Source organism: Corvus moneduloides, chromosome 14, assembly GCF_009650955.1.
Source record: "Corvus moneduloides isolate bCorMon1 chromosome 14, bCorMon1.pri, whole genome shotgun sequence".
Classification (NCBI taxonomy): Eukaryota; Metazoa; Chordata; class Aves; order Passeriformes; family Corvidae; genus Corvus; species Corvus moneduloides.
The window spans coordinates 18,940,787-18,965,217 of NC_045489.1; the positions used below are offsets into that span (position 1 = coordinate 18,940,787).

At 42.1% G+C, this 24,431-nt stretch overlaps 1 protein-coding gene and 1 long non-coding RNA gene across 3 annotated transcripts; one reads left to right on the plus strand and one right to left on the minus strand.

Annotated features, from left to right (window-relative positions):
- The first annotated feature begins 282 nt into the window (after positions 1 to 282).
- Positions 283 to 4,417, plus strand: LOC116451128. The gene is made up of 2 exons (XR_004243102.1): positions 283 to 1,225; positions 2,090 to 4,417. It is a non-coding gene; the product is annotated as an uncharacterized LOC116451128 (long non-coding RNA).
- On the minus strand, positions 3,754 to 23,343 carry CHIC1 (cysteine rich hydrophobic domain 1). Of its 2 annotated transcripts, XM_032124261.1 has the most exons (6): positions 23,125 to 23,343; positions 16,643 to 16,697; positions 10,071 to 10,226; positions 8,364 to 8,420; positions 8,115 to 8,174; positions 3,754 to 7,429 (listed from the first exon to the last, which is right to left on the minus strand). In XM_032124261.1, exons 1-6 carry the CDS (start codon positions 23,292 to 23,294, stop codon positions 7,379 to 7,381), a joined length of 549 nt encoding a protein of 182 aa, XP_031980152.1. In that variant the 5' UTR covers positions 23,295 to 23,343; the 3' UTR covers positions 3,754 to 7,378. The 2 variants fall into 2 exon arrangements, with proteins under 2 accessions (XP_031980152.1, XP_031980153.1); XM_032124262.1 differs by lacking the exon at positions 8,364 to 8,420 and having other exon boundaries at positions 3,760 to 7,429; positions 23,125 to 23,332.
- Between the last annotated feature and the right edge of the window lie 1,088 nt (positions 23,344 to 24,431).

The following is a 24,431-nucleotide window of genomic DNA, read 5'->3' on the forward strand; positions in this document are numbered from 1 at the left end:
GGAGGAGGAGGAGGAGCGGCGGCCCCGCTCGGCTCCCGCCGGGCCCGGGCGCGGCGCTCGGGCGGGGGTTCGGCGGCCGCGCTACGGCGCCGCCATTGCTCCTTCTACGGCGGGAGGGGGGGCGAGACCCCCGGCGTGGGCGCGCAGGGCCCTAGAGCCGCCCGCCCCGCGCTGCCGGGCCCTAGAGCCGCCCGCAGCGTCCCGCCAGGCCCTAACGCCTCCCGCCTGCCCCGCAGGGCCCTAGTGCCGCCCGCTCCACAGAGCCCTAGAGCCGCCCTCACGGCCCCGCCGGGGCCCAACGCCGGCCGTACAGCCCCGCCGGGCCCGAATGCTGCCCGCAGTGCCCCGCAGGGCCCCGGTGCCGCTCGCTCGCCAAAGCCGCCCCGCCAATGCCGCCCGCGCATGCGCGGTAAGGGCGGGAGCGCGGCCGTGCCCGCGGCAGCGCTGCGTGGATTTCTCCGAAACAGCGGAATTTCGACCTTTCGGCCCCGCGCCGGGCGTCCCGCAAGGCTGAGGCGCCGCGGTTTCGGCCGCGGAAAGGAGCGCGGCGTGCAGAGAAGAGCCCGAACGGCCGCCGTGGCGCCTCCCGCTCGGAGCTCCCCGGGAAGGGCGTGAGGAGTCCCGCAGGATTCCCCAGGCGTTGGGAAGGGACGGGGGCACAGAATGCCGCTCTGTGTCACTGCTGTCAGTACCGCGGTGCTCCCGGACAGCTGGGGACACATTCGGGACTGTTTGTGTGGGGTTTGCACCTCCCAGGTCTGGCTGTGCAGCTCCTCGGTGAATGTTAAACTTCACAGCCTGGAGATGCAGCGCCTGAGGCTCCTTCTGCAACTCCATCTGGGAGCTCCTGGTTGGAGCATCACCCTCTCCGCCTTTCAGAGCCCTTAACTCCATCAGTACCACAGGGAAACTTGGAGCAAGCTGCTTTTCAGCACTAATGCTAACAAAAGCTATAGAGAATCCTAAAGCAAGTTACCTTTTCCGTGCACTAAACAGTGCAGAGAAATCCCGGATTAAAATGTTCCCTCTCTCGTCCCTGTGGTTCCGGTGTGGCTGTGGTCCATTCCTGCTCCTTGTGCCCTGCTGGATCCTACATTGGGAATGCTGAATGAATACTCACCGTGGGAACTGGAATAGGAATTGGACATCCACGGGACCCCCAAGGATCTCCGAGAGTTGATGAGATCCCGGGTTATACCCATGGATCCAGGGTAACTCTGCAGAGGTGGGAAAGTGCTGCTCAGCAACGAGCCAGCAGTGGCTTCCCATTTTCCACTGTTTTCCATTTACAACAAAACCAGAATTCCTTTTGACTTTGGCTGCTCTATTCAGACACTTCACTCTCAAAAATGTCCAAGGAGATCCCTGTAGAAACTATCTGGAGAACCAGTAGTTTTCGATTACTCCCTCAGGCTTGCACACCATAAAATTTACAGTAAATACAGATCAGTCATCACCTTTTGATTAATATTTGCCTATTAATTTAAAATTCTTATTAGTCTGAGAGCTACTGTGATTCCTCTTTCCTATTTTATTCCTATTCCAATTTTCCAATTTATTATTCCAATTTATATTTTATTATTATTATATTTATTATTACCTATCCCATGGGACCAACACTGTTGTTAAAAAGTGCTTCTTTTCTAGCTAAAATATCAGGTTATATTTGTTATCACTGAATACAAATATACAACTCTATTTCCTGCAAAAATTTTAATTTACTGCTCAAGAAAGGCTACTATGGATCATAAGGTTTACATAAAGAATATGAAATAAAATGTGAATATATTGAAAGGATCATTATCTAAACACATTCAGTGATCAAGAGAAAATGCAGAATTCAGCACTTTAGCCCAGACCCAAATCTGCTGTTTGCATGTTTATGTAAATCAACCAAGTCCAGGTAGATTCAATCTCCCAGATAAACCACAACAAGAAAATTACTGATTCAGTCAGATGTAGAAATAATAGAAATATTTAAATCAGGTCAGGGACTATGTAAAAGGGTATTTAGAAAATGATGAGCAGAACTCAGGCATCAATCTGGGAATTAATCTTTTTAGTAAACTCATTTTTGTTAATTTTGCAGATTGAATCAGTCCATGACAAAGGCTTTTTACAGGAAGACTGGGAGCACAAATACAAGGAGAACTGGAGGACTGGGAGGACACAGTAATGGAAATATGGAGAGATTTACCAGTACAAAGTGTCAGATGCTGAGTCTGGACTGACAATGAGTGTGTCTGCAGGGAACTTGTATAAACTACAAGTGGCTGAAGAGAAATAGTCCCAAATTTATCACAGAACAGCTATGGATCAGAAGTACAATACAGCCACTAAGGAGACAAATGTGACCCTTTAAATTTAATGGATCACATTCTTTTTTCACACGAGAGAAGGAACTATCAACACTGAAATAAGTATCTGGTGCCTTGGCCATGAGCCACTAACTGGAATATTGTTCTTGGCCACTCTTTTTCAAGGAAAATTAATTCAAATAAATGCAAGCAGGATGAACAGAAACAGAACTTTGCTTTTGAGAGGAGGCTAACATTTAATTTGGTCTAAGAAGTAAAGGGTTTAGGTCTCTCTAAGCTTCACTAGAAAAATAAACTCAGCTGCAACAGTTCAACTGATGACAGACACAGCATTATAAATACACTGGCACAGACACCACAGCAAAGCTGCACTACCAACAGGTCTGAGACTGCCTTCCAAGAGGAGTCAGGGCCAAATCCCAAATATCCTTAACACAGGCCTTTGCTGCTAAATCTGGGCAATTACATCTCCTACACCCCCCGAGGGGATTAACTCCTGCTCAGCCCCTCATCCCCGTTTTGGCTGAACATTCCAGGAACATTCCCTGCATTTCTCAGCCAACATCCAGTATCAGTTCCATGCTCCAGCAGCCCGTCAGCCACTCCTGGCTTTGCCCAAAACAACTTCCAACAAAAACATTGCACGTGCCCCTTTCAGGAATGTGTGCCTTTCCCTCAGGGATGAGCCAAAGGCTTTAGTTGTAAGTCCTGCTTTCCCAGCTCCAACGCCAGGCTAGTCACACACAAAGAGCTGCGCTGTGCTGGGCACAAACCCCTTTAGCTGTTCACCCTCACACGCTGGCCGTGCACGGGCTGGCTCCCTTTGAGGTGTGAGAAAACCCCTGCTTTTGGAGAGGAATGCTGCAGGGAGAGATTCCTTCAGGAAGTCCTTACAAGGGAGGGTCTGTGAGCCCACCAACCAACTCAAGGAATCGTTAAGGTTGGAAAAGACCTACCTCGGAGATCACCAAGTGCAACCATCAACCAGCACCCCCACCACGGTCACCACTAAACCACATCCTCCAGGGCCACATCCACACGTTTTTGAACACTTCCAGGGACGGGGACTCCACCGCTGCCCAGGGTGGAAGGTGGATCACCAGGAAAACCAGATACATTGATCATTCTGCAGTTTTCTCCTTTGGAAATCCTTCCTAAGCTTTCCAAGTGTTGTTCTTTCTTTAAACCAGCCAAGCCCCTGGCCTGGCTGTATCAGGTGTGTCTCATTGAAACACACCCCACCACTGCTGCCATCCCACTAAAACACCTCTGCAGGGGGAGACACAAAAGATTCCCATTATTTCTTTTTCCACAAACACATTGCACTGTTCAAGGTTTTCATCTTTGAATTTAATTAAAGAAAAATGTCTCAAAGTGATGAAGCATGTCTGACTTCCAGCTTCTTTCAATGGCACAAGCCAGTGCAGTAAATTGTAGAAAGCAAGCTCAGTTAGAATTTTATTTTCATTTAAAATAAAAAATAGAGAGAAAACTCTCCAGATGTGAGGTCCTGTTAAAAAAGTGGCTGTTCACTTGTAAACAGAATAAAAGTGTTAAGAACACAGTTTCATACAGCTTAAACAAAACCACTTTTCAGAAGCAATACAAGTATGTTACAACACTGGAAGAACACTGAAAGCAGAAAACAAAAGAATGGCAGAAGAATCATGTAACATTGCTTACTAAAGTGATAAATAATTTATGGTAAATGTTAATAGCTTGACATTTTTATTGCTCCAATGGTAGTGTGTTGACAAGAAAATGTAGTGAACTGTCAGTGGGACAATAATGAACATCCATTTATGGTTTTGTATACGGAGTTTTGTACCTATCAAGAAAAGCTAAGAATTTTTTTTGTATTTATCAAAACCACACCAGATTTAATAATTTTTTTTTCCTGTTTTAAAGTTACCCATTTACAACTGAACCCACACTCCCTAGACTTGGGTGTGCCTGTTTGAACACTTTTGTGTTCCTCCTCTGGGAAAGCACCTTTGCAGGTGCAGGTGGGGAATCACTAAGGAAGAGCTTTGATGCTCTGCCAGTGTTAATACTCTCCCAGATACAAAACTTTCTAGATACAAACCCGAAGATATCCTGGATAAAATCTAGAAACAAAATTAGTGTCAACATGCTTCTGTGAAGAAATAAAAACTGATTTGGTAGACAGTAGCTGCTTTTAAAAATCTGCTGCAAACTCCCACTCCTGAGAGGGACCAGTTCCCTTTTCTCCTTCTCTGCACAATGGTGTTGGAACCAGCCAAGGCACTTTCTTCACCACTTCCACTCACTCTGCTGACATTAATCTGTTACATTGCTACAAATTCTGACAAATATCCTCCACGAACACTTCGCCAACTCATGCTGATCATTTACTGTCAAAAATGAGATTTCCAGCCTCGTGAGACAGAATTACCTGTGATGTTTCTGTACTAAAGGACAGCCCAAGCAAAAAGAAACCTGTGGACAGAGTTCACAGCAGTACTGCCAGCTGCCTTCACCTTTCAATGAGCTATGGATCCTGTGTCTTTCACATGCAAATATAATACTGCTGCTAGTTTTGCATTTTAATGCAAATTTATCTACTTATTAAAACATGGAGCTTACTGTAAATGACAGGTTTGGCTCTGGTTCTTTACCAGCTGCTTTATGGCCACATAATTAAATGTCAATTAAAACACAAAGACATTGTTTGAAGACTGCACAAAGAATAATTAAAGACAAATTAAAATGTATAGGATTTATGTACTTAAAATGTAAACCTTAAAAACTAATACTATGTGCTTAAGTGTTCAAGGCCAGTTTGGATGGAGCTCTGAGCAGCCTGGGCTAGTGGAAGGTGTCCCTGCCCATGGCAGGGGTGGAATGACAGGAGCTTTAGGGTCCCTTCCACCCAACCCATTCTGTGATTCCATGGGAAGTGCCTGTTCTCCCAGTTGGAAAAGTACAGTGAGAAAATCGAGTCACGTGAAAAAGAAAATCAGAACCTGCTGAGATTTCTTGAGTTTTTTGCACAACAAAGTTCTGGCAGAACAGTAAGAAACTTCCATTGTTCTGTTAATTACTCCAGAAACTCATTTGTCAGGGAAACCCAAAGAACTGGGTGTGCCATTTCAGTTTTGGTTTACCCTGCCTTTTTCTGCCATTATTTTCTCTGCTTCCAGTTAACACTCATCCCCCCCCCAAAAAAAGAAATAAATTGGACACAACACTTTGCTTGGTTCTGCAATGGAAATCTGAGTTGCAAGGTGTAGCTAATGGTAATTTCAAACAACACAGGAGATTTTTATTCATGTTACAAATGCAATTACACATTTAGTTGTCACCAATCTACCAGTCAAAGTTTCTGCATGAAATTTGCAGATTTCAGACTCTGAACTATCAGTCTGGGACTGGAAACAGCACCAACTTCCCTCTGAGTAACAACTTGCATAAAACTGGCCTTCTGTAAACACTGTGTACAAGGAATCTGACCTACTACAGCCATTAGGATGCAATGGTCTTACAAATACTGTATTTTAATAGCATATTGCAAACTGGAGAGATGCAAATACATTCAGAGGAAGCCCCAAGTCACCCTGAAACTAAAAAGCAACTTGGGATGATGTTGCAGGGAGTCAAGATGCTGCAAAGAAATGCCTGGACACTGATAATGAAATCCACCACAACTTGCAGATACTCAGTTATCTGCTGGGTTTTGTTATTTCTAGCTAGAAAAGGCAGAGAACTTGCAACAATTTCCATTTGCTTTCTTTTATCGTGTAGTCTTGCTTAGGTCAGCCATTAGAGGAAGTTTTTCTACAATAACTTCCCTTCCTGAGATCAGGCAAACAGGGAAGAATCCAAAATAATACTGAATTCCACAAGGCATTTGTGGCTCTCCAGACAGTGCCTGACTGCCAAAACATATTCAGGAGCCCTTTCAACTGTTCCACTTCCTCCCCTCAGCATGTTTTGAAACTCCACTTTGACTGAGATAAAACTTACTTCCACCAGAAGGGACATCATGTCACTTAACTGTGAAAATGCTGAAGTACAACCACACACCAACAATAACAAAGGTGCTACTTCAGCTTTGATTTGGCTGTTCCTAATTTTTCGCCTTTCTAATGAAGATCTCTGATTCGAGGTTAATTTTTCCTGACTTCAAAACAAAATAGAACTTAACATCCATGTATTCCTCACTTAAAAAGAGACTTTAGGGTATTTTGTTAATAGCAGCTGCCATCTACCCCACAAATGCAGCTTTTTCAGAGGTGAAGATTTCAGCTTCATATTTGAAATACTTTTCAAAATAAAGACAGAAATGCTATGCATTTTTCATCCATTTACTAAACAAAGTGCAACTGAGCCCTACACATCTGCCATACGTACAAACTCTTTATGGCTTTCCCATAAAACCAGTGTGGATGGGTCTGTACAATCCCAGGGGAACGAGCACATGGAACAGATGCTGGGGGACTGTTGGCAATAGAATAAGAGCTATAATACATTCTGTAAACCTTGGCATACACACTTTACATTATGCAAAGAGTCAATATTTACAAATCCATAGTGGGTAAATTAATGCACCCCCCTAATGTAAATGATGATTTTGCAAAGTGCAGGACAAAACCAGTGCTGTTGATTGCAAGTCCTATGCAAGCAGGTTCTACTAAAATCATTACTACTGGAGTTTACCTGGATATTCCTACTGAGGGTTTCTAGGATTGCAACACTTAGGATGAAATATAGGATGCACATTGGAGGACAGCAAAGAGAGAAATTAATAAGGCAGCATGCTCAGAACAAGTTTAAGCAGCACTGATGTTAAGATCCCTAGTGGCAACTCTATCAGTTATTGGTAATGTTAAAAATTCAGAGTGCAACATAGAAGCCTCGTTCAACATAAAAAAATGTGCAAATTGTTCTCTTCTTAACAAAAGAAAGTAACAGCGAGGAAGATTTCTACTGAAGAACATTTTTAAGTCACAGCAAAGTAGACCATCTTCTTTCCAAAATCATCTACAAGGCACTAAGGGTAGAAAATGACAGGTAACATGAAAGACCAATGTTGTTCCTCAGTCAGGTCGAAATATAGGGTATTTTGGTAAGAACTCTATTAATATTACCTGTTCAAGAAGGGAAAAAGACAAGAATAGAACACAGTAACCAAAAAGTTCAAAGCTTCAGCACAATTTCCATGCAACATTAGCTAATTCATAAGGCTAAATATATCTGAGATAGTCTGTGAGGAGGGCATGTTCCCCAGGGTAACAAAACAGAAATTCCAGTCATTCTGAAATAGAGGGATTCTGGATACTTGGGGTTTTTTGGGGTGGATCTCTCCCTAAAGTCTACACAGTCTTCACAGCTACATGTTAAAGTGGATAGGGGAGTGGTAGAACCACAGAAATATTCGAAATTCTGCTTTCCTAAGAAGTCTGTCTTGTTTACAACCATGTGAAATTTGGAGCTGGCAAAAAAAACCTACCAAAACAAACCAAAAACCACAAAAGAAAAGGTCCAACCAAAAAACCACATTACTATAAAGATGCAATATTTCTGTAAAATTATTTGAATTAAAGGAATTATGAATACAACTTGAAAACGTGGCTAAGTTAAAGAACTAGGGACTGGTGCTGGTGTGGGAATCACTCCAATGCAAGTCTCAGTGGGTCTCCCTCTTTCCAAATTACAGACCAAACTGCACATTTATCTGGGAGAGATCTTTTTGCACAGGGTCACTAAGTGAAGGATTTTCTCTATTCCATCATAGTTCTGTTGAATAGCAGTAAAAACAGAAGCAATACTCACATACTCCATCATATTGCTAGTTTCACATTTCCTTTTACTCAGCTTCCAGTGCAAACCAAGCTAAGGAAATAATTAACATAAAGGATTAGCACAATCTTGTTTGGATGGGTAATGCAACAAGCATCAGCTATACTGAATTATAAGGATTTATTATTTAGGATCAGTATAAAGTATGGAATTACAACAAGACTCTCAAATCCTTCATGCCAATATTCCTAAAGCTGAAAAAAACAAGTACTCTATTCTTACCTTATGATATAGTCTGTTATTTTCCCATTCTAGTAACTTCTGAATTGATCTTCTAGTCTAAAAAGTAAGTCAGAACTGTATCAGAGAATGGTTCAGCAGCCAGATCCAGAAGAATCTCACTACTGCATTTCTGGCTTAAGTTAATTTATAGTAAGTTAGATTTATTTATAGTAAGTTAAGTTTTATAAAAGTAGAACCAAGCGAAGAAGAAATGATGAGTGGAAATCTTATCACTTCAATCTCCCACTCCCCCTTTTTTCAAAAAAGGAAGCACCCATGGGTGTTTTGTTAACTTAGAATCATTAAGGATGGAAAAATTTTTAAGATCAAGTCCATCTTAGGCCTGTGACTTTTCCAGAATTCATTTAGTTAGTAAGAGACCCTTTTGAATTTGCTGGTTTTACCTACCACAGCCAACAACAACACAGAGTCTCCCACATTCTCCTGGGCAAATCCTGCAGTCACTGCAGGTGTTCTGCTGACAACACAGATTTCCAAACATGTAATTTCCAGATTTTGCTAATGGAATTGTGATCTGGATCTTGAAAAAAACCCTCACCACCAAACTCCAGCTCACAACAACTGGTGTTTGTATTTTCAATTCTGGATTACCAAAGTGTGATCTTTATGTCTCTTTCCACAGCTGTGGAGAGGAGATGATTTCTCAAGTTTCAGTGGCTTTTAAGATCACAAGGAGACAACTGTGATGATGCTGCAGGGTATACATTTAATTTTAATCACTGCATGATTGTTATCACCCTCACACCCCCACGGAAGTGCCATCATTTTCCCTACTTGGTGCATTTTCTCTGTAGCCTTGAGAATTTCATTAATACTCCAACACCACATGGGCATTTATTTAGATTTTCACTGGCACAAGATACTAAATATGGTTTTAAACCTGCAAATACTCCATTTGTATCTCTCAGGCATATTCCTCTGCAATAATGACATTTATAAAGGCAGTTCAAATGAGCTAAAACAAGTCCCCTAACTTTTTAGTGATGCAGTTTCAGTGATGAGCACTTCACCAAGTTAACACATTAATGCACTTCCTGAACATTTACTGATGTGATAAATCAATTCTAAATGTAAATCACAGAGGTAACTGAAATCATATTTACCTGATACTACTAAAGTGCTTTTCAGAATTATCACTTTGAACCTCATTACAGAAGTGGTCAACTCTCTGTTGGGGGGGAAGTCTCTAGAAAATATATTGGTGCTTGTTCTTAACAGAAGCAGCACAGTAAAATATGGCAAATAAACCACAGCTCTGAAATGTTGTGATATTTAGTGCATATTAAAAAGTGATTTTTAAGTTAAAAAATATTTATTCAGGGGGTGGGGCTAGTGGGGATGGTGAAGAGGAAAAGTGATTTTTCAGTCTGACACACTTTGAAGGTCAGTGTCCAGTTCTGCACTCATTTAACTCCATTCTTAGACCTTGAGAAATCCTGGAAATTTAAGGTATCATATAATCCATCCTGTTTGAACTGAGATGGGATCAGCTATTCTTAAAACTATTGATTCAATTGGTAATTTGGTGTCATTTCATATTTTTTCTGTTTTCTCAGGTGGAGACCAGAATAACCTTTTGAATGTGAGACCAAACCTGGGTTTGAAAATGGGGAAGATACTACGAAAAGTTATTCAATCCTACCAGTAATTAAAAAATCCATAGAGTAAGATGAAACATGGACTCACTCTTTTGTTAAGACAGACCACGGGCCACAGGCTGCAGCCCAGAGTGCAGCAGCAGCACAGGCAGCCACAGAGCAGCCACTTCACATTGACAGGGAGGTTCTTCTTCAGGCAGGCGTTCACTCGGCTGATGCTGGTCTTGAATTCCTCGGGGGCCACCTGCAACAGAAGGGCTCAACTTCAGGGAGAGCCAGCACAGGTGTATTTTCTCAGAAATTACCTCTATGGTTAAAATGAAACGTAAAATTGCACAATCTTCTAAAGCACTGGTCACCCAGTGAGCATGAAAAGTCATTTTCCTGCAGCAAATTCACTTCTGGTGCGTGCTCTGCACAAACTTGAATTAAAAAGCCAAACATCTTTTAGATGAACAGACTCATCCATATTTATTGCACCAGTAATTAATCAATTGGCCTGAAAACACAGTGAGCTGAAATAAAATCAGAATTGGGACACAGCTGGGCAATACATGCACTGGCTACACTGACCAAAACCATGGAAGAATGACAGATCTCTGCTTTCAAAAGGAATGTGGGAGCTTTGCAGTAAAAATACGTATCACAGAAAGGGAGAATATTGTCCAAATTAATGTCATACCAATCTAAGCCTCCACTGTGCCTGGGTGAAGGCTCTGTCCACAAATAACTTCCTGAAGTGGCCCACACTGAAGCCACAACTTCCCTTGTGGCTGCTTCCTAAAATAGGGAAGCCTAGAAAGAAATACACTGGATTGTATTTAAGGCAGAGCAATGCAGCTTGGTACAGGGTTAGGAATAAAGCCTACTTGTTGAAAACTAGCTGTTTGAAAAAAAAGGAGTAAGTATTTTATACCTATACTGCCACGCAGAGTCACAGTGGAACCCCCATTTTGTATCAGAAATAAGCTCTTTTCTCATCTACTCACATACCCCAAAGCCCTCATCTCCCTACAGAATCCAAGTCACTTCCATCTGACAAGTCAAACATGGATTTGAGGCAGTAACTCCAAGATGACACTCTTGACTCTAACACAGTCCAGCATTTGAACGCACAAAGCAGAATAATCAGAACCAACTTCCAGAGACTTGACCAGGCAGGCACAACTCAAAACAATTTAAAACCCCATCTTTCCTAACTACTTGCCATGTTGATGAAAATCCCCTAGAATGAGTCTGTACACAAAGCTGTGCAACCACTCCATAACCCCCCAACCAAGCAAGCCCAGCTCTGCTCATCTGACTCTGCAAACAAGGGCAGCAGCACCAACAAAAGTGTTCATTTAATGACAAAGATCCTTTTCACCAGGGGCAAAGCCCCGGGGCAGGAAATGGAGAGGACCTGATGCTGCTGCCTCTGCCTATTGACAAGAGCTGAATTCTTTAAAGCATTGCAGGAAAGGGAGTAAATAAATACAACATCTGTTTCCTGGCCATTCAGGTCACCAGGCACTACGGAGTCAGGGCAAGCTGGGCTTGCACACAAGCCAGGCCTACAGTTAATAACATAAGAACATAATTTAAGTGTGATTATTTTATAGGAGGAATTATTAAATATACAGAAAGTAATTATTTTTCCCCCCTCCCACATTAAATAGGCTGCTTTGTTTGACATCTACAAATGGAGCAACTAAAAAAATTTGTCTGTTTTACAACAGACACCTTAGTTTAGGGGGGGAAAAAAAAGAAAATGGCCAAAGAAACCCCCTGAGATCCTTTGTACTGGGACATCTGCAATGACAAAAAATCCCATTGTAATGTGCCAAAGTATCCTGTACTTGCATGTCTCTGGAACAAGGTTTCATGGATTTCTTTGCCAGTGTCAGATCTTGTACTGGGACATAATAAATACCAGATGCACATGAGCAAAACCATTTCATCTTCAACGTGGGGGAATGTTTTGGAGGAAAGAACATCTGGGCTGGTTGTTTGCAGTAACCTCAGACAGCTGCTGCAGTCACACTGCCTCAAAGTAAATTGAGATTCTTACATTAATTGGCATTGTCAACTCTTAAGGAAGTTACATGAGCCTCACATTTAGGTATCTACAAATGGCACTTCCTTTGATAAATCTTTTAGAATTTTACATTCTGCTTATTTGAAATATAAAAATAAGTAGGGTTTCTTTTCTTGAACCCATTTATACTTTCGTAATGAGACTCCCTAAGAAAAGAGAATGTTTCCTTTTCCTTAAGACACAAAGTTCACTGGACCTTGACAACAACCCAGCCCAGCCTCCAAATCCAGCTGAACAAACCTGCCAAAGACAATGGAATGGCACGGCCCAGAATTCAGTTTAACAAGAATAACCCTTATCAGTGGTAACATTCAACACAAAGAGAACTCAACCAGATTCTTAGAGCACAGCTGGCAGAAAAAATTTGGACCTAAAAAGAAAGCAAAGGGAGATTCCCTGTTCCTGTGATAATTTTTAGGGAGTCACTGTTCACATCAGGTTAACAGTTTGATCCTACGTTGTGAGAGCAAAGTTGAAGGACTCTCCTTCCTGCAGAGCAAACGGCTAAACCAGAAACCAGCTTTGGATGCCACTAAACAACAGAAAATTTCCATTTCAGGAATTTTGGTCTGATGTTTACCTCAATATAATATTACGAAAGCACCACTACCTGCTAACTCACCAAATATTTTCATGTAAAGGTGAATCTCTTGGATACAACATAAGATGAAATTACTTAACATGGTTTGGCTAACCCAAGGTATTGGATTGTTTCTGCCTTTAGGAAATGGAATTACAACAAGTATTTCTGTCACTAATGACACATCTTCATCTGAAACTAAAGGAACTGGAGATCAAGATAAGCCTCATGTTGTGATAAACAGAAGAAAGCACAATTTTGTTGCTCAGTTTATAGCTCAGTAACAGTTAAGCATTGTTATACAGTGATTAAGAACAAAATACCTGTAAACAACTGTTCTAATCTAATAATGAAATGGAATCCAAAAGAAAGCCATCACAGAATTGTTGATTTTCTGGCACAATTTTAACTCCTGCCTTTCTTGCAGGTACAGCTATTGAAAGGTGTATATGAAGTGAGCGAAGTATTTCAAACAAACAGAGAATTAACAGCTCCTCCTGGACAAAGACAGCTCCCTAAGAAAGCCTAGTTTTGAGTAATTCTGGAAATCTCTTGGCGAGTTTGCGTCTGGCTCTTGAAAAGAACGAGATAAGCACTTTGCTCCTGGCTGTCCTGTACACCTTGGGAAGGGACATTAGCTCCTTTTAGGAGGGAAAAAAACAAAAAAAAAAACATAAAAGGAAAGGAGGGGGTGTCATAATATTTTACAACAGGATGCAGAGGATCTCCAAACACAGGAAGGGAGCAAGTAAAGCCCAGCAGGCCTGATCTTTCTCCTTCAATCATCACGATCACCAACCCTATCAATCACACGGCACAACGGGATCACAATGCCCAGCCCTCCCTTTATGGCTCACATTGCCCTGCACTGCACACTCCTCTCTGGGCAGGACCCCTTTTGTTTCAAGATCAGAGCAGGAAATTCCACTTTTCCCCTTAAGGATCACTGCCTCCATCATTTTCTGGTCACCTGGAGCAGTGTGTGCACTATTGTGCTCCACATCATGGAGAGTATTTTGTTAAAAGTTTGTTTAAGAGAAGTAATAATCCTGTAAACCTGAAGCACACAGAATTTAAATTTAACCACCATTTCAATTTAGGCCAAGGTCCAATTACATTATTAAAAGTTAAATATTGCCTCTGTATCAAGTGTAGTCAAATCTTTCCTTACAACGTTCCTTTGAAAAGAAGCCTGGCTTGGGATTTACAAACCAGGTGAGTTTATGTCTCATCCTGCAAGACAAATATTAATCCAGCTCAATTAGCTAGGCCCAACATCTGACCTACCTGGGATTCTCCTTTCCTTTATTATTTTATTGTCTATGCTTTACCCACAAATGTACACATTCACCTCTCCCAAGGAAAGCAACAAATTAAGTCTCAATTAAACTGAAGGTGTAATTACAAGCATGTAGCTCTAGGCTAACCTACAACAGCTATGCAGGCTCTGTAAAAGCAGGGAGACTGGGAAAATGGATGAAGGAGGAGGGGGATTCCAGATTTCAGAAAAAGAAAACTAGCAGGCTTGCTGCCATCATTATGTGGATAGGCAAACTGAGGGCAGGAAGCTTAAGTAAATTACTAACACAAGAGTATGGCATAAACCCCAAAAGTTTGTGCTTCTGGGAGAAAGGTGTAGCTACAGAGTTTTCTCTCATTATGATTTTCATCCTGCTTAAAAAACCTACATCTTTTACACCTGTATTTATTCAAAAGAAAATCAGTACCACTGAGAAATGCATCAAGCCCATCTAATGGCTTCATCTCTTACACTCCATTAGCAGATGGGATATATTATTAATATCATTTTACAGTGGATAGCAAAGCCATTAAACTTAATGATACACAGGCAATATGAATAAACTATGACATTGTCTTAAGAGTAGCTGAGGACTAATGCACATTAAGAGTAAACATTTTAATCCCAATTTGTAAATATACAATCGCTGTTATTCATAAATTTTGATTTCACAAAAAGCAAAAAAATTACATTTTAACAACAGAAGAGCGTGAAGTGGTTTCTCAGTTGACTACGATACTGATTATTGTGAATTATTTAACAGGGTATTTGAAGAAAACCTTCTTACTGGAAAAAATGACTGAATTTTCATTTTCAATAGAGATTAAGATGATTGACTGCCTCAACCAGAGGAAGAAGCAGATTATTTATTTCTTGCAATTGATGAAAGTATTAAAAACCAAAAGACCCACAACTGTGGTTTTTAATGTCTTTCATGGCAGTGTGTGGCAGGCAGGAAGAAAAATGTGTTTACTATCTTGTTTGATTGGTGCTCTCCCCCGACAAAAGGGAATTCATTTCCTTCCAAGGTCTCCTGGCTCAGAAAGCCCCTCAAATCCACAAGATAACAGAGCATCAAGATTCTCAACAGAGAAGCATCCCTATATACAGCAAATCCCTGCCCATGGCACTCCTGGAGCACTGATCACATCTACAGAACAAGAAGGGTTAAATGCCAAGCAGAACTTCCTCTTTCCTTTCTTTGCTAAATTAAGTCCGAGCACTCAACTGAACTTTAAATTAAGCTTTTGTTCACTCTGTTTAACAAGAGGAGGACAATCAAGGAGAAAATGTGACAGCCATCGATGCTGGTATTAAAAAGTGTAGACCTGGTTGTAGGTTTGGTTTTTTTTTTTAATAATCCACATATCTTTTAGAGAGACAGAAAGAGATAGAATTATATAATCAAATTAAGTTTTAACATTTCTTACTAGGGATTTTCTACAGGCTTATTTATAATAAACTACAACTTGAGTAAAAGAACTTAAAATTGTTTTTTCCAAAATGTATTGTGGCTGTTCAGTGATCAGAAAGAGCTTCCCAGAAAAGAACAAGCCTCGCACAAGGTGGTGAAATGCAAAGTGTTGTCAGCAGCCCTCACACTGGAATCAGTAGGATTTGTCTTTCTGAGCTCAGTGAGACCCTAAAGCAAGGCCACAACTTCCAGGCTGACTTTCAGCACCCAAAAACTCCAAGCAGAACCTGCTTCTCAGGAGTACTGCTGTCAGAGCAGCCAGGCAACTTCAACACAAGGGTTTTATTCATTGTACTCTGGTGTGAAAATGACAGAGGAAAAAGCCCAGATGGATTTGGCAGAAGCAGGAGCAACCATCCAGCTGTGTTCAGAGTATTGTTGGTATGACTCAACCTCTGCAAGAGGCTGCAGAGGGAGTGGAGCTCTGTGGGATGACATGAGACAAAGGAGAAAGAGCCAAATAAACTTTTTTCTTCACAACTTCTGGAAAAGATACACAAGGGGGATATAAATCGAAGCAAAAGCAAAGCACTAGAGAGTAAAACAGCAGGACAAAAAAAAATCAAGAGAAAAAGAATTAAACAATTAAAAGATTAAAAAAATACAATTATGAAAAGAATTTAGAACTAAGAATTTTGTGAAAGTTAAATTAATAGCTACAAATTACAGTTTCTTATACTTGCATTTAGTAAGATGACAGGACTCCAGAGAAAGCAAGAGACTTTGTCACCACTGATTTTCAAAACTAAACAGTATTTGTGAAAATTACTAAAAACCTACTTAATTTGTAGCTTTAACACTATATTTTGTTCTGTAAAGCTTCAGATAAAATAGATTCACTTCCAGAGATCTGTCTAAACAAACTCAAGGCTTGTCAGGCATACTCAAAAGAGAGGTTCAGTATTTGAACTGATTTAATTCACCCAGGAGGGAGCACAAACTCCAGGTATTTAAAAAGCAAGGTTAAATGAGTCTTGCTTTCAGGTCTGCATGGAAACAGCTGGATCCATGGTAAGCTTTGCTGTGCTTGGAATGTCAATAACGATAACAATCACTGCAAATCCTTCCTTCTTGTTTCCAGCTACACTGAGGGACTGGGCAGCAAGCAGCTGGGTCACACAGGCCACAGGTAACAGTCTTTAGTGGGATCATGCTCATGTATGCAACACAGAAACCACTGGATGCACTGGGTGTTCCCATTGAAAAGAACAGTTTAATCTCACACTTACCTTCCCTGTCAGAACAGAAGGAAATTCTGTATCAAACTTGTTGCTCAAGCCAAACCTTGAAAACAAAAGAGACAAACAAAATATATTCCACCTAACTTATTTTGTTTCCCTTAATAAAAAAAAAGAAATAAGAGTTTTAACTTTAAAAAGAAACCATTATTAATTTAATTTGTCCTTACATTATTTCACGAGCTTTTGATCTAAGTTTATGTAAGGTCTCGTGTACCATTCATAAGGTCATTTACAGACAGAAACACAGCTTTACTTCAGTACCTCCAAAAGTGCAAAAAATTCTTTTCCAATTGGATGGCAGTAGCTTTCAATCTTTGATTTCTGGAAGAAAAAACCCTCCAGCTGTGAAATCCCAGTTTTACTAGGTTCAACAGTCCTTTTACTTTCTTGCACACGCAATTGTTCCACATGCAACAGATGAAGTTTAAGGAACCCATTCATCATCATCTTAGAAATTTATAATCATGTGCTTTTACAAACTTGCTTCAGGCTGAGTTAAACTACCTCATGCAAAACATGTAAGAGCCTACACAAAGGACAGTTTTACAACAACTATGAACTTCAAGGAAATTAAGTTTTGGGTATCACTGCGACTACTCTTCACTGAAGTGTTCTGGGGTTTGAGCAAAAGGTTTTCATTACAACCACTGAAAGCTACAGGGAGCTGGATTTGGCTTGTAAATCTGTCACCACTAATTCCAAAACTCCTGAACCTCTAAAATTCAGTAATTTAACAAAATACAGCAGCAGCTGGCCCTCAGCTACAATCTGTATGTTTGATGAGAGCTTAATGTTAATTTAGTAAAGTTAAATATATTGTACATCAAGTCAGCTCTGCTAAAGTATCTCCTGAGTATCTGTGTTCAAAAAAATCAAAATACCTGGAAGAATTACTGCCAAAAAGAGGAGCACAAATACATTTGGTATTGTAGGAGTTATTGAAGAAACAAACTTTGCTTTGAGTCAAACTGACACCTGCCATACTTCAAACTGGTCCCTTGTACCAATACCAGTATTGCTGAAATATCACAGAATTGTGGAATGGATTGGGTTGGAAGGGACCTTAAAGACCATCTGGTTCCAACACCTTCCCCTGGACCTCAGTGCCCATCATTATATCACCCATACACACTCCTGTGCACTCTGTAATAACTCAGATATCCAAAACTGACAATGGCAATTGTTCAGAAGTATGCAAAAAAAGTCAAATCAACCTTAAAGGAGAGAGAGGAAAAATAGAAGAACTTGTGCTGTCTCTAGAAATCCAGTAATTGAAATGTTTGGCAACAACACTGGTGAAGTTCAATCCAGTTCTCCAATGAATAATTTAAGTTAGAGCCTCTTGTAAAGAGCTCTCTCTTGTAAAGAGCGGCAGTTGTGTAAAACATTACAAAAAAACCCCAAACAGCAAAAACAGCAAGATTTTAGGCAAGCACAAAGGTTACTAATATAGCACATTTCCATTCTCTTTGTCATCTGGCGAGTCAACCTCCACATTTTGTACCTTTTCTTTTTAAGCTGAAATCTCCCAGGTTTTGTAATGTTATATATTTAGTTTTAAGGAAGCTTGGAGAGCAATGAAGTAGCCTTTTCAGTCTTAAAAAAAAAAAAACAAGACTGAAATTATAAAGCACATACACAAGCTTGCTTTGAGGAACACAGACTTTTCTGTGCATCAGCAATGGAACAACCTGAAATGATCACAAAGTAGGGGCAATCAGACAACATAATAAAAGAACTACTGGAAAATTCAAGAATTATTTACTCTACCCATATAACAGACCAATTCCACTAAATTATGCCAAAGGTCCATCTTGTCCACAGCACTGACTTAGAGTGGCCAAGAACAGAAGCTTAGGAAACAGCAAATGAAATGAAAAAAAGAGCAAACATGTGCTAACTGTTCCCCAGAACCTTCCACTGACCTTCTACAACTCAGAGTTCAAACACTTCCTAAACCACACAGGTAGTGTCTTTTATCTCACTGATCACATATATTCATTAAAATTCCCATTGCACCCCAATTTCCATAAAGAATGAGATAAATTAGTGCTCTCTGATTAATAAATCTGATTAGGAATGCAAGATCACAATATGTTTTGGGTTAAATTTCAAGGCTGATGTCGTGAAACATATTAAACCCCCCAAATTTTTATCGGTTGCCAAAACACTCCCTTCAATTGCAGCACATCCAAGAAACCTGAGTTACAGAAAGGCATCTCTCACACTGACACCTGTGAGTGGCTAAATAATTTAACTTTATGTTTTAACTATATTTAAAATACTATGTTTAGTAAGAATCACTGATGGCCTTTAGCTCAGTTTTACTAAAATATCTCTAGAAGCTTTACAGAATATTCTGTGGTTATTTACCACAGAGTTTAGAAACATTAAACTCCTGTTAGATCAGGCAGGAGGTTGACTCAACAACCAAATAAAATAAAGAAATGGAAGCAGGATGTTATACAGTTGTATAACTTTGCAAGCAGCTTTGTAGAAGTACTGAAGTGTTATTAGAATCTTTAATGTAAAGAAATTATTATCTAAAGTATTGATCAAGAGGTAATTAACTTAATTAGACTTCCTACAACAGACTAGTGATCTAGCATGAGCAGGCCTATGAAATCTTCTAAAATTCAATATATTTAAAAATCACTATAGCATCAATTCCAGTAGCTGTCCTTTAAGTCATATAAAACATCAGTTGGTGGTGATTTATTTCTGGGCCAGTTCTGTGACTCCTCAGTCAGTGCAAGCTGCCCAAAGTGTAACATTTAGAAATTCAGATCAGTCACCCACGTCCTTCAGCTGCACTTTTCTCACTGCATGACAAGTACCTCTACAAGCCAGGACTGTTTCCTATAGGCTGGAACAGAACTAGGATGACCTCACTTGCCAGTTCTGTCCCTCTTTCCCTCTTTTCATGGATGGCATCAGGCAAGTCCCATCACCTCATTTCCCCCCATCTGTAGAGTGGGGAGAACACAAATTGTCCTAGGGAGCTAAAATAAGAGAAATGCCTAAATCCCTCAAATTAAAGACTGAAATGAACATCTTGAACCAGCAGCTGCAAAACTCACCTGCAACAGGTACAAGATAAAGTCTGTTAGTTCATAAAGCAGGAGCTCAGCTTTTCTGTCCCCACAACTAAAACAGGAAGATTTTGGGAACACCTTCTCACATCTAGAAGAGAAATATTTACAGGTGCTTTGCCTTTTTATTTCTTTTGACTTAAACCTCACCTCATTCTCATTTCTCCCACTAATGTATTTCTAGATAGTAATCAGCCTTACTAGACTGCACAAGTAAAACCTGTTTAGTCAAGCTCTCCAACCTCCTTTGAGCACAGCTCCTTTCCCCATACCTAATCCAGGTTATGTTTAACCTCTCTGGAAGAGTGGAGCTCAGACCCACACTGCTCTTTATGAGGTATCAGCTGAGCTTTGTCCAGCATTAGAGGGTAAAGATGACATCCCTCAAGAGCCCTGAGCTGAAATCTCCTTGAACATTGAACATTTCCCAGTTCAGGACATTTTCCTGTGGAGCCAACAGAACTACCCAAGAGAGTCCTTACCCATGGATGATGTTTTGGAAAATGAAGTTTTTGGTAACGAGTAGAAGGCTGAGGTCATTTGCTATTTTAAATATGTGGAAGATGGAGCAATACTAGATAATAATCAAATGTCATCTTATCTCAACCGGCTCTTCCCTCCCTTCCCCAGCTGATGACAATAAGCTTTTCATCAGCACCTGGACTGTGGGTCCCTGGGGCACTCCTGCAGAAAACAGGATAGAACACCAAAAGTTCACTTCTAGCCAAAACCAGGAGGTTTGCAGACTTCAGCAGGAATCACAAGCTGGATACTAATGGCAAAAATATGTTTAATGGCTAATTCATTACCTCATTACCATCCATCCACATGGACTTAATGATACGGAAAAATTACAGCAGATAAATAAAACCTTATAACCAGGTTACAGTTTGCTTACTGTTCTGTTTTTGCCTTTGCTTTGCTAGGCATGACTCAGTCTTCACTATAAACATGTGTGGAGATACTTGGATACACTAAGCAGAGTCACACTGACTATGAAAGAAACAGCAAACAAGGTGTTTATAACTCATCAAAATGGAATTTCAGAAGAAAAGGCATTTACTAGGACCTAGTAATTTATCTGTGCTAAAATTCAAAAGCTTTCAAAAACAATACATACAACAGAGAGAATTTTTTCAAAGAATCCTGGACAAGATGAGCGTAGATTTTACCAACCATTTTTACACACATCCCCTCTGACTAAAATAAAACAAATAAGCTTTACGTGGTCACTCCTACCATGCACAGGGGTGGAAGGGTTAGCAAAAGTAAAGTGGGAAAAGCACGATCCTGCTAAATACCCTCAGAAAACACTTGGAATTTATATTTAGTCCTGTTGGACACTGCAAAGAAGTAATTCTGTCAGAGTGAGCAGCTCACTGACAAGGTCGTAACAACAAAAACTCTCATGCAAGAAACTAACACAGTGCTTTGAATCTACCAACTTGGGAGTTGGTAAGAGAACTGTACATGAAAAGCTGAAGCAGATGACCCTGGAATTTGAGAATTATCCCTTCTCTATACACCAAAAGTATTCAAGAAGGCCAGCGTCAGGTGAGGAACAGGAGACATCTGAAACAAAAATCCAAGGAAACAATGGCTTTATAAAGATAACTGGTTTTGTTTTTTAATAATGTTTGACTTGTCAGGACATTTTCATTAGCAGTGCTCCAGACAGGTTCAGAAAACAAACCCAGGTTTTCCTGGATGACGTCTCTCCCTTCAGTAACTGGAGCAGGCTGCTTCTGCAGCCAACTGATTTCAAAAACAGCAGCATCTGTGTGATCAAAAAGTGACAGAGCTCCAACACACAAACTCTTTGGGAAGCAAAATAGTTCCCATTTAATAGGAAGTTAGGATTACATACTCCAGTGTCCAGGGTTTACTTGCATTTTATTGATAACATCCACTAACTGTTTTTATCAGTACAAGGAGATTTAAAAATACATCATGAGCTGATAAAAGCTGCCTCCTACAATGCAGGTAGGTCCTGTTACAGGAAGAAAGCTGAGAGGAGTGGGAGAAAGGGAAAATAAGTTGGATGGGGATTCAGCTCAGGTGGTTACAAGGGCAAGTAGCTAGCTGAGGATTTCCACGTCACTAACAAGGGTGCTTTTTATTGATGTAGACATCACTAGTTCTTGGAGATGCTCCTGCCCATCCCAAAAAGATGCTGGAGCCAAGAAGGAACTGTAAGTAACATCACTAACACACAAAAAGCAACAGAGAAAGCAAAGCAGATGATATGTTTTTTCCAGTTCAGCACTTAAAATCAGGTAACTCATAAGATGTATACTTGGTATTCTCAGCATTTTGCTTGTGTTCCACCTCTCCTTTAGCCCGGCCAGGAGCTATTTGGGGCGAAGACACAAAGAAATTCCATCTGCACGAGCAAATGCAGTGCGGTGCAGCAGAGCAGCTCCCCACTGGCACCAGCTCAATGCAACCCTGATCCAGGCTTCCATGAGGACACAGTATCAAATCCAACACTACTTCCCAAGGGAAGGGACAGCCTTCCCCACCCAGTGCTTTTGCTGCAGGGAGTTAGATCACACTGCACCTATTTACAGAGAGAAATGTGAATTTTATGCAATCCAAAGACAGAGCCAAAGCAACACAAGCTTGGTGGGTCTCTGCAACACACAAATTTCAATACCTCCCTCCCAGCCATGAAAATTAATGTGACAACCAACAACTTGTTAAGGATGCACTTGGTTCTATTAATTCTTCAGCTTGGTGGAGCAGGAATGCTAAGAAAATCCCTACGAGTAAGCATTACATATAAGGAAACACAGCTTGCTCATCTTCTGTTCAACTGTTTAAATGAGCAGCAAACATTCTGGCTCACGCTGTGTTCCAGTGATAAAAACACTCAATCTAAACCAAAGTCACAACTAAGTTTGGAGCAGATAAAGTACAGCACAGGCACGAGCCTCCTCTGCAGTGCAGTGTGGGGGCTCCCTGGCTCAGCTGTGGCACAGAAGGGTCACAGCGAGATGGTTTGAACAGGCTGTTCGTCCTCGCATCGCATGGACTTTGCTTTTTATCTAACAAATTGTTTGGATAAAGAGGAGCAACCAGGGAGGGCTGCCAGGGCTGCGCTGCAGCCTCTACACCCAACAGCCAACTCCGGCTGTTCATTCACGACTGAGGCTTTCCTCGAGCTACCGGAAAATACTGACGTTAAATGCACAACTCCCCTCGCAGAGCAGGTGAGGGGGGCGCAGGGCTGCGGCTCCCGGCCCCGCGGGGCGGGAGGCTGGGGCCGACAGGGCCGGGGCACGGTGCTCCCACTGCCCTCACCCCTCCCGGCGCTCCCGCCCGGCTCCACCGCCCCGCCACACCGGCCCCTCACGCTGCCCCCCGCTCCTTCCTTACACGGTGATGTGCCCGGCGCCCCGTACCGCTACGGGATCGGGCGCGTCGCGGGGCCGGGGCAGCTCCTGGCTCCGCACCACGGGCTCGGGCTCATCCTGCTCCTCCTCGTCCTCCTCCTCCAGCTCGTAGATCGTGTCGAAGTCCGCCATATTGGGCAGCAGGACGCTCATCGCCGGCCCTCCCGCCGCGCCTGCGCAACGCCCGCCGCGGGCGGGGCCGCGCCTCGGAACAGCGGCGGGAGGGCGGCGCGCAGGCGCAGCCAGACCTGGCCGGGGTGCGGGAGCGTGGCCGCGTCTGCAGCCGCGCTGTGTGGGGAACGGCCCCGGGCTGCCCGCGTCCCCCAGCTGTGCGGGCTCTCGGAAGGCGTTGCCCCCCGGGGAGGCGGCGGGGAGCAGGTCGCGGCCGGTGTTGGTGATCGGAGGCGGCCGCTCCTCGTCGCTCCCGGGCGGCGGGTAACGAGCCGGCACGGGGAGCTGCTGAGAGAAGTTACTGTTGGTGGTTATAGGGAAGCCGGAATAACTTCGTTGAACTCTTTAACTTTTTTTTGTAAAGACTCCCTCTAGGCCTTTCGTGTTACCTCTACTGTCGTTAGCATTCCTCACTCCCCCGACCTCCCTTCCCGCCGCCCGCCCCTCAGGCGCGCGCTCGCGCTCCTTCCCGCTCCTCAGGTGCGTGAGGGTGACGAGCCGGCGCGAGCAGCTCCTGAGGGGAGTTTTAATTCGCTGGTTACAGGAAAAAAAAAACCTTTTTGGATTTTAATTTGCTTAAAAAAAAAACAAAACAAAACAAAACCAAAAAAACCCTCAAAAATCGCATCAGCCTTCGGCGTAGAAGGGACCTGAATATCTCTAGTATTATTATCGCATTTATAACTCCCCTTCGCGCCTCCCTCAGGTGCGCGCGCGGCCCTTCCCGCCTCCGGGCCGGTGCGAGGGGCTCCTCATGGAAGACGGGGGCAGATGCTGAGACTCCTTTTCCTTAAACTCTTTTCCAGGTGTGTTTCTGTAGAGGTTTAAATAAAAACAGCCGGGTAGCGCTTTCCCCCTTCCCCTCTCGTTTTTGCCCTCTGTGTCGCTCCCCGGGGTGGCTCAGGTGAAGATAAGGGAGAGCGGGGGCTGTAGAATTTTCTCAGAGCTTTGAGGTGATTGTCTGGGATTTGTTGGTGGATTTGGAAAGTGAGTTATGTGCAGGATAATGGTGTGGTTAGGGGGAAGAAAATCCCCATAGGAATAGCAAAACTGGGGAAAAAAATTCTCTCGGAATGATTCAGAGGAATGCCCCCATCAGCACGCAGGTGTAAACTGTTA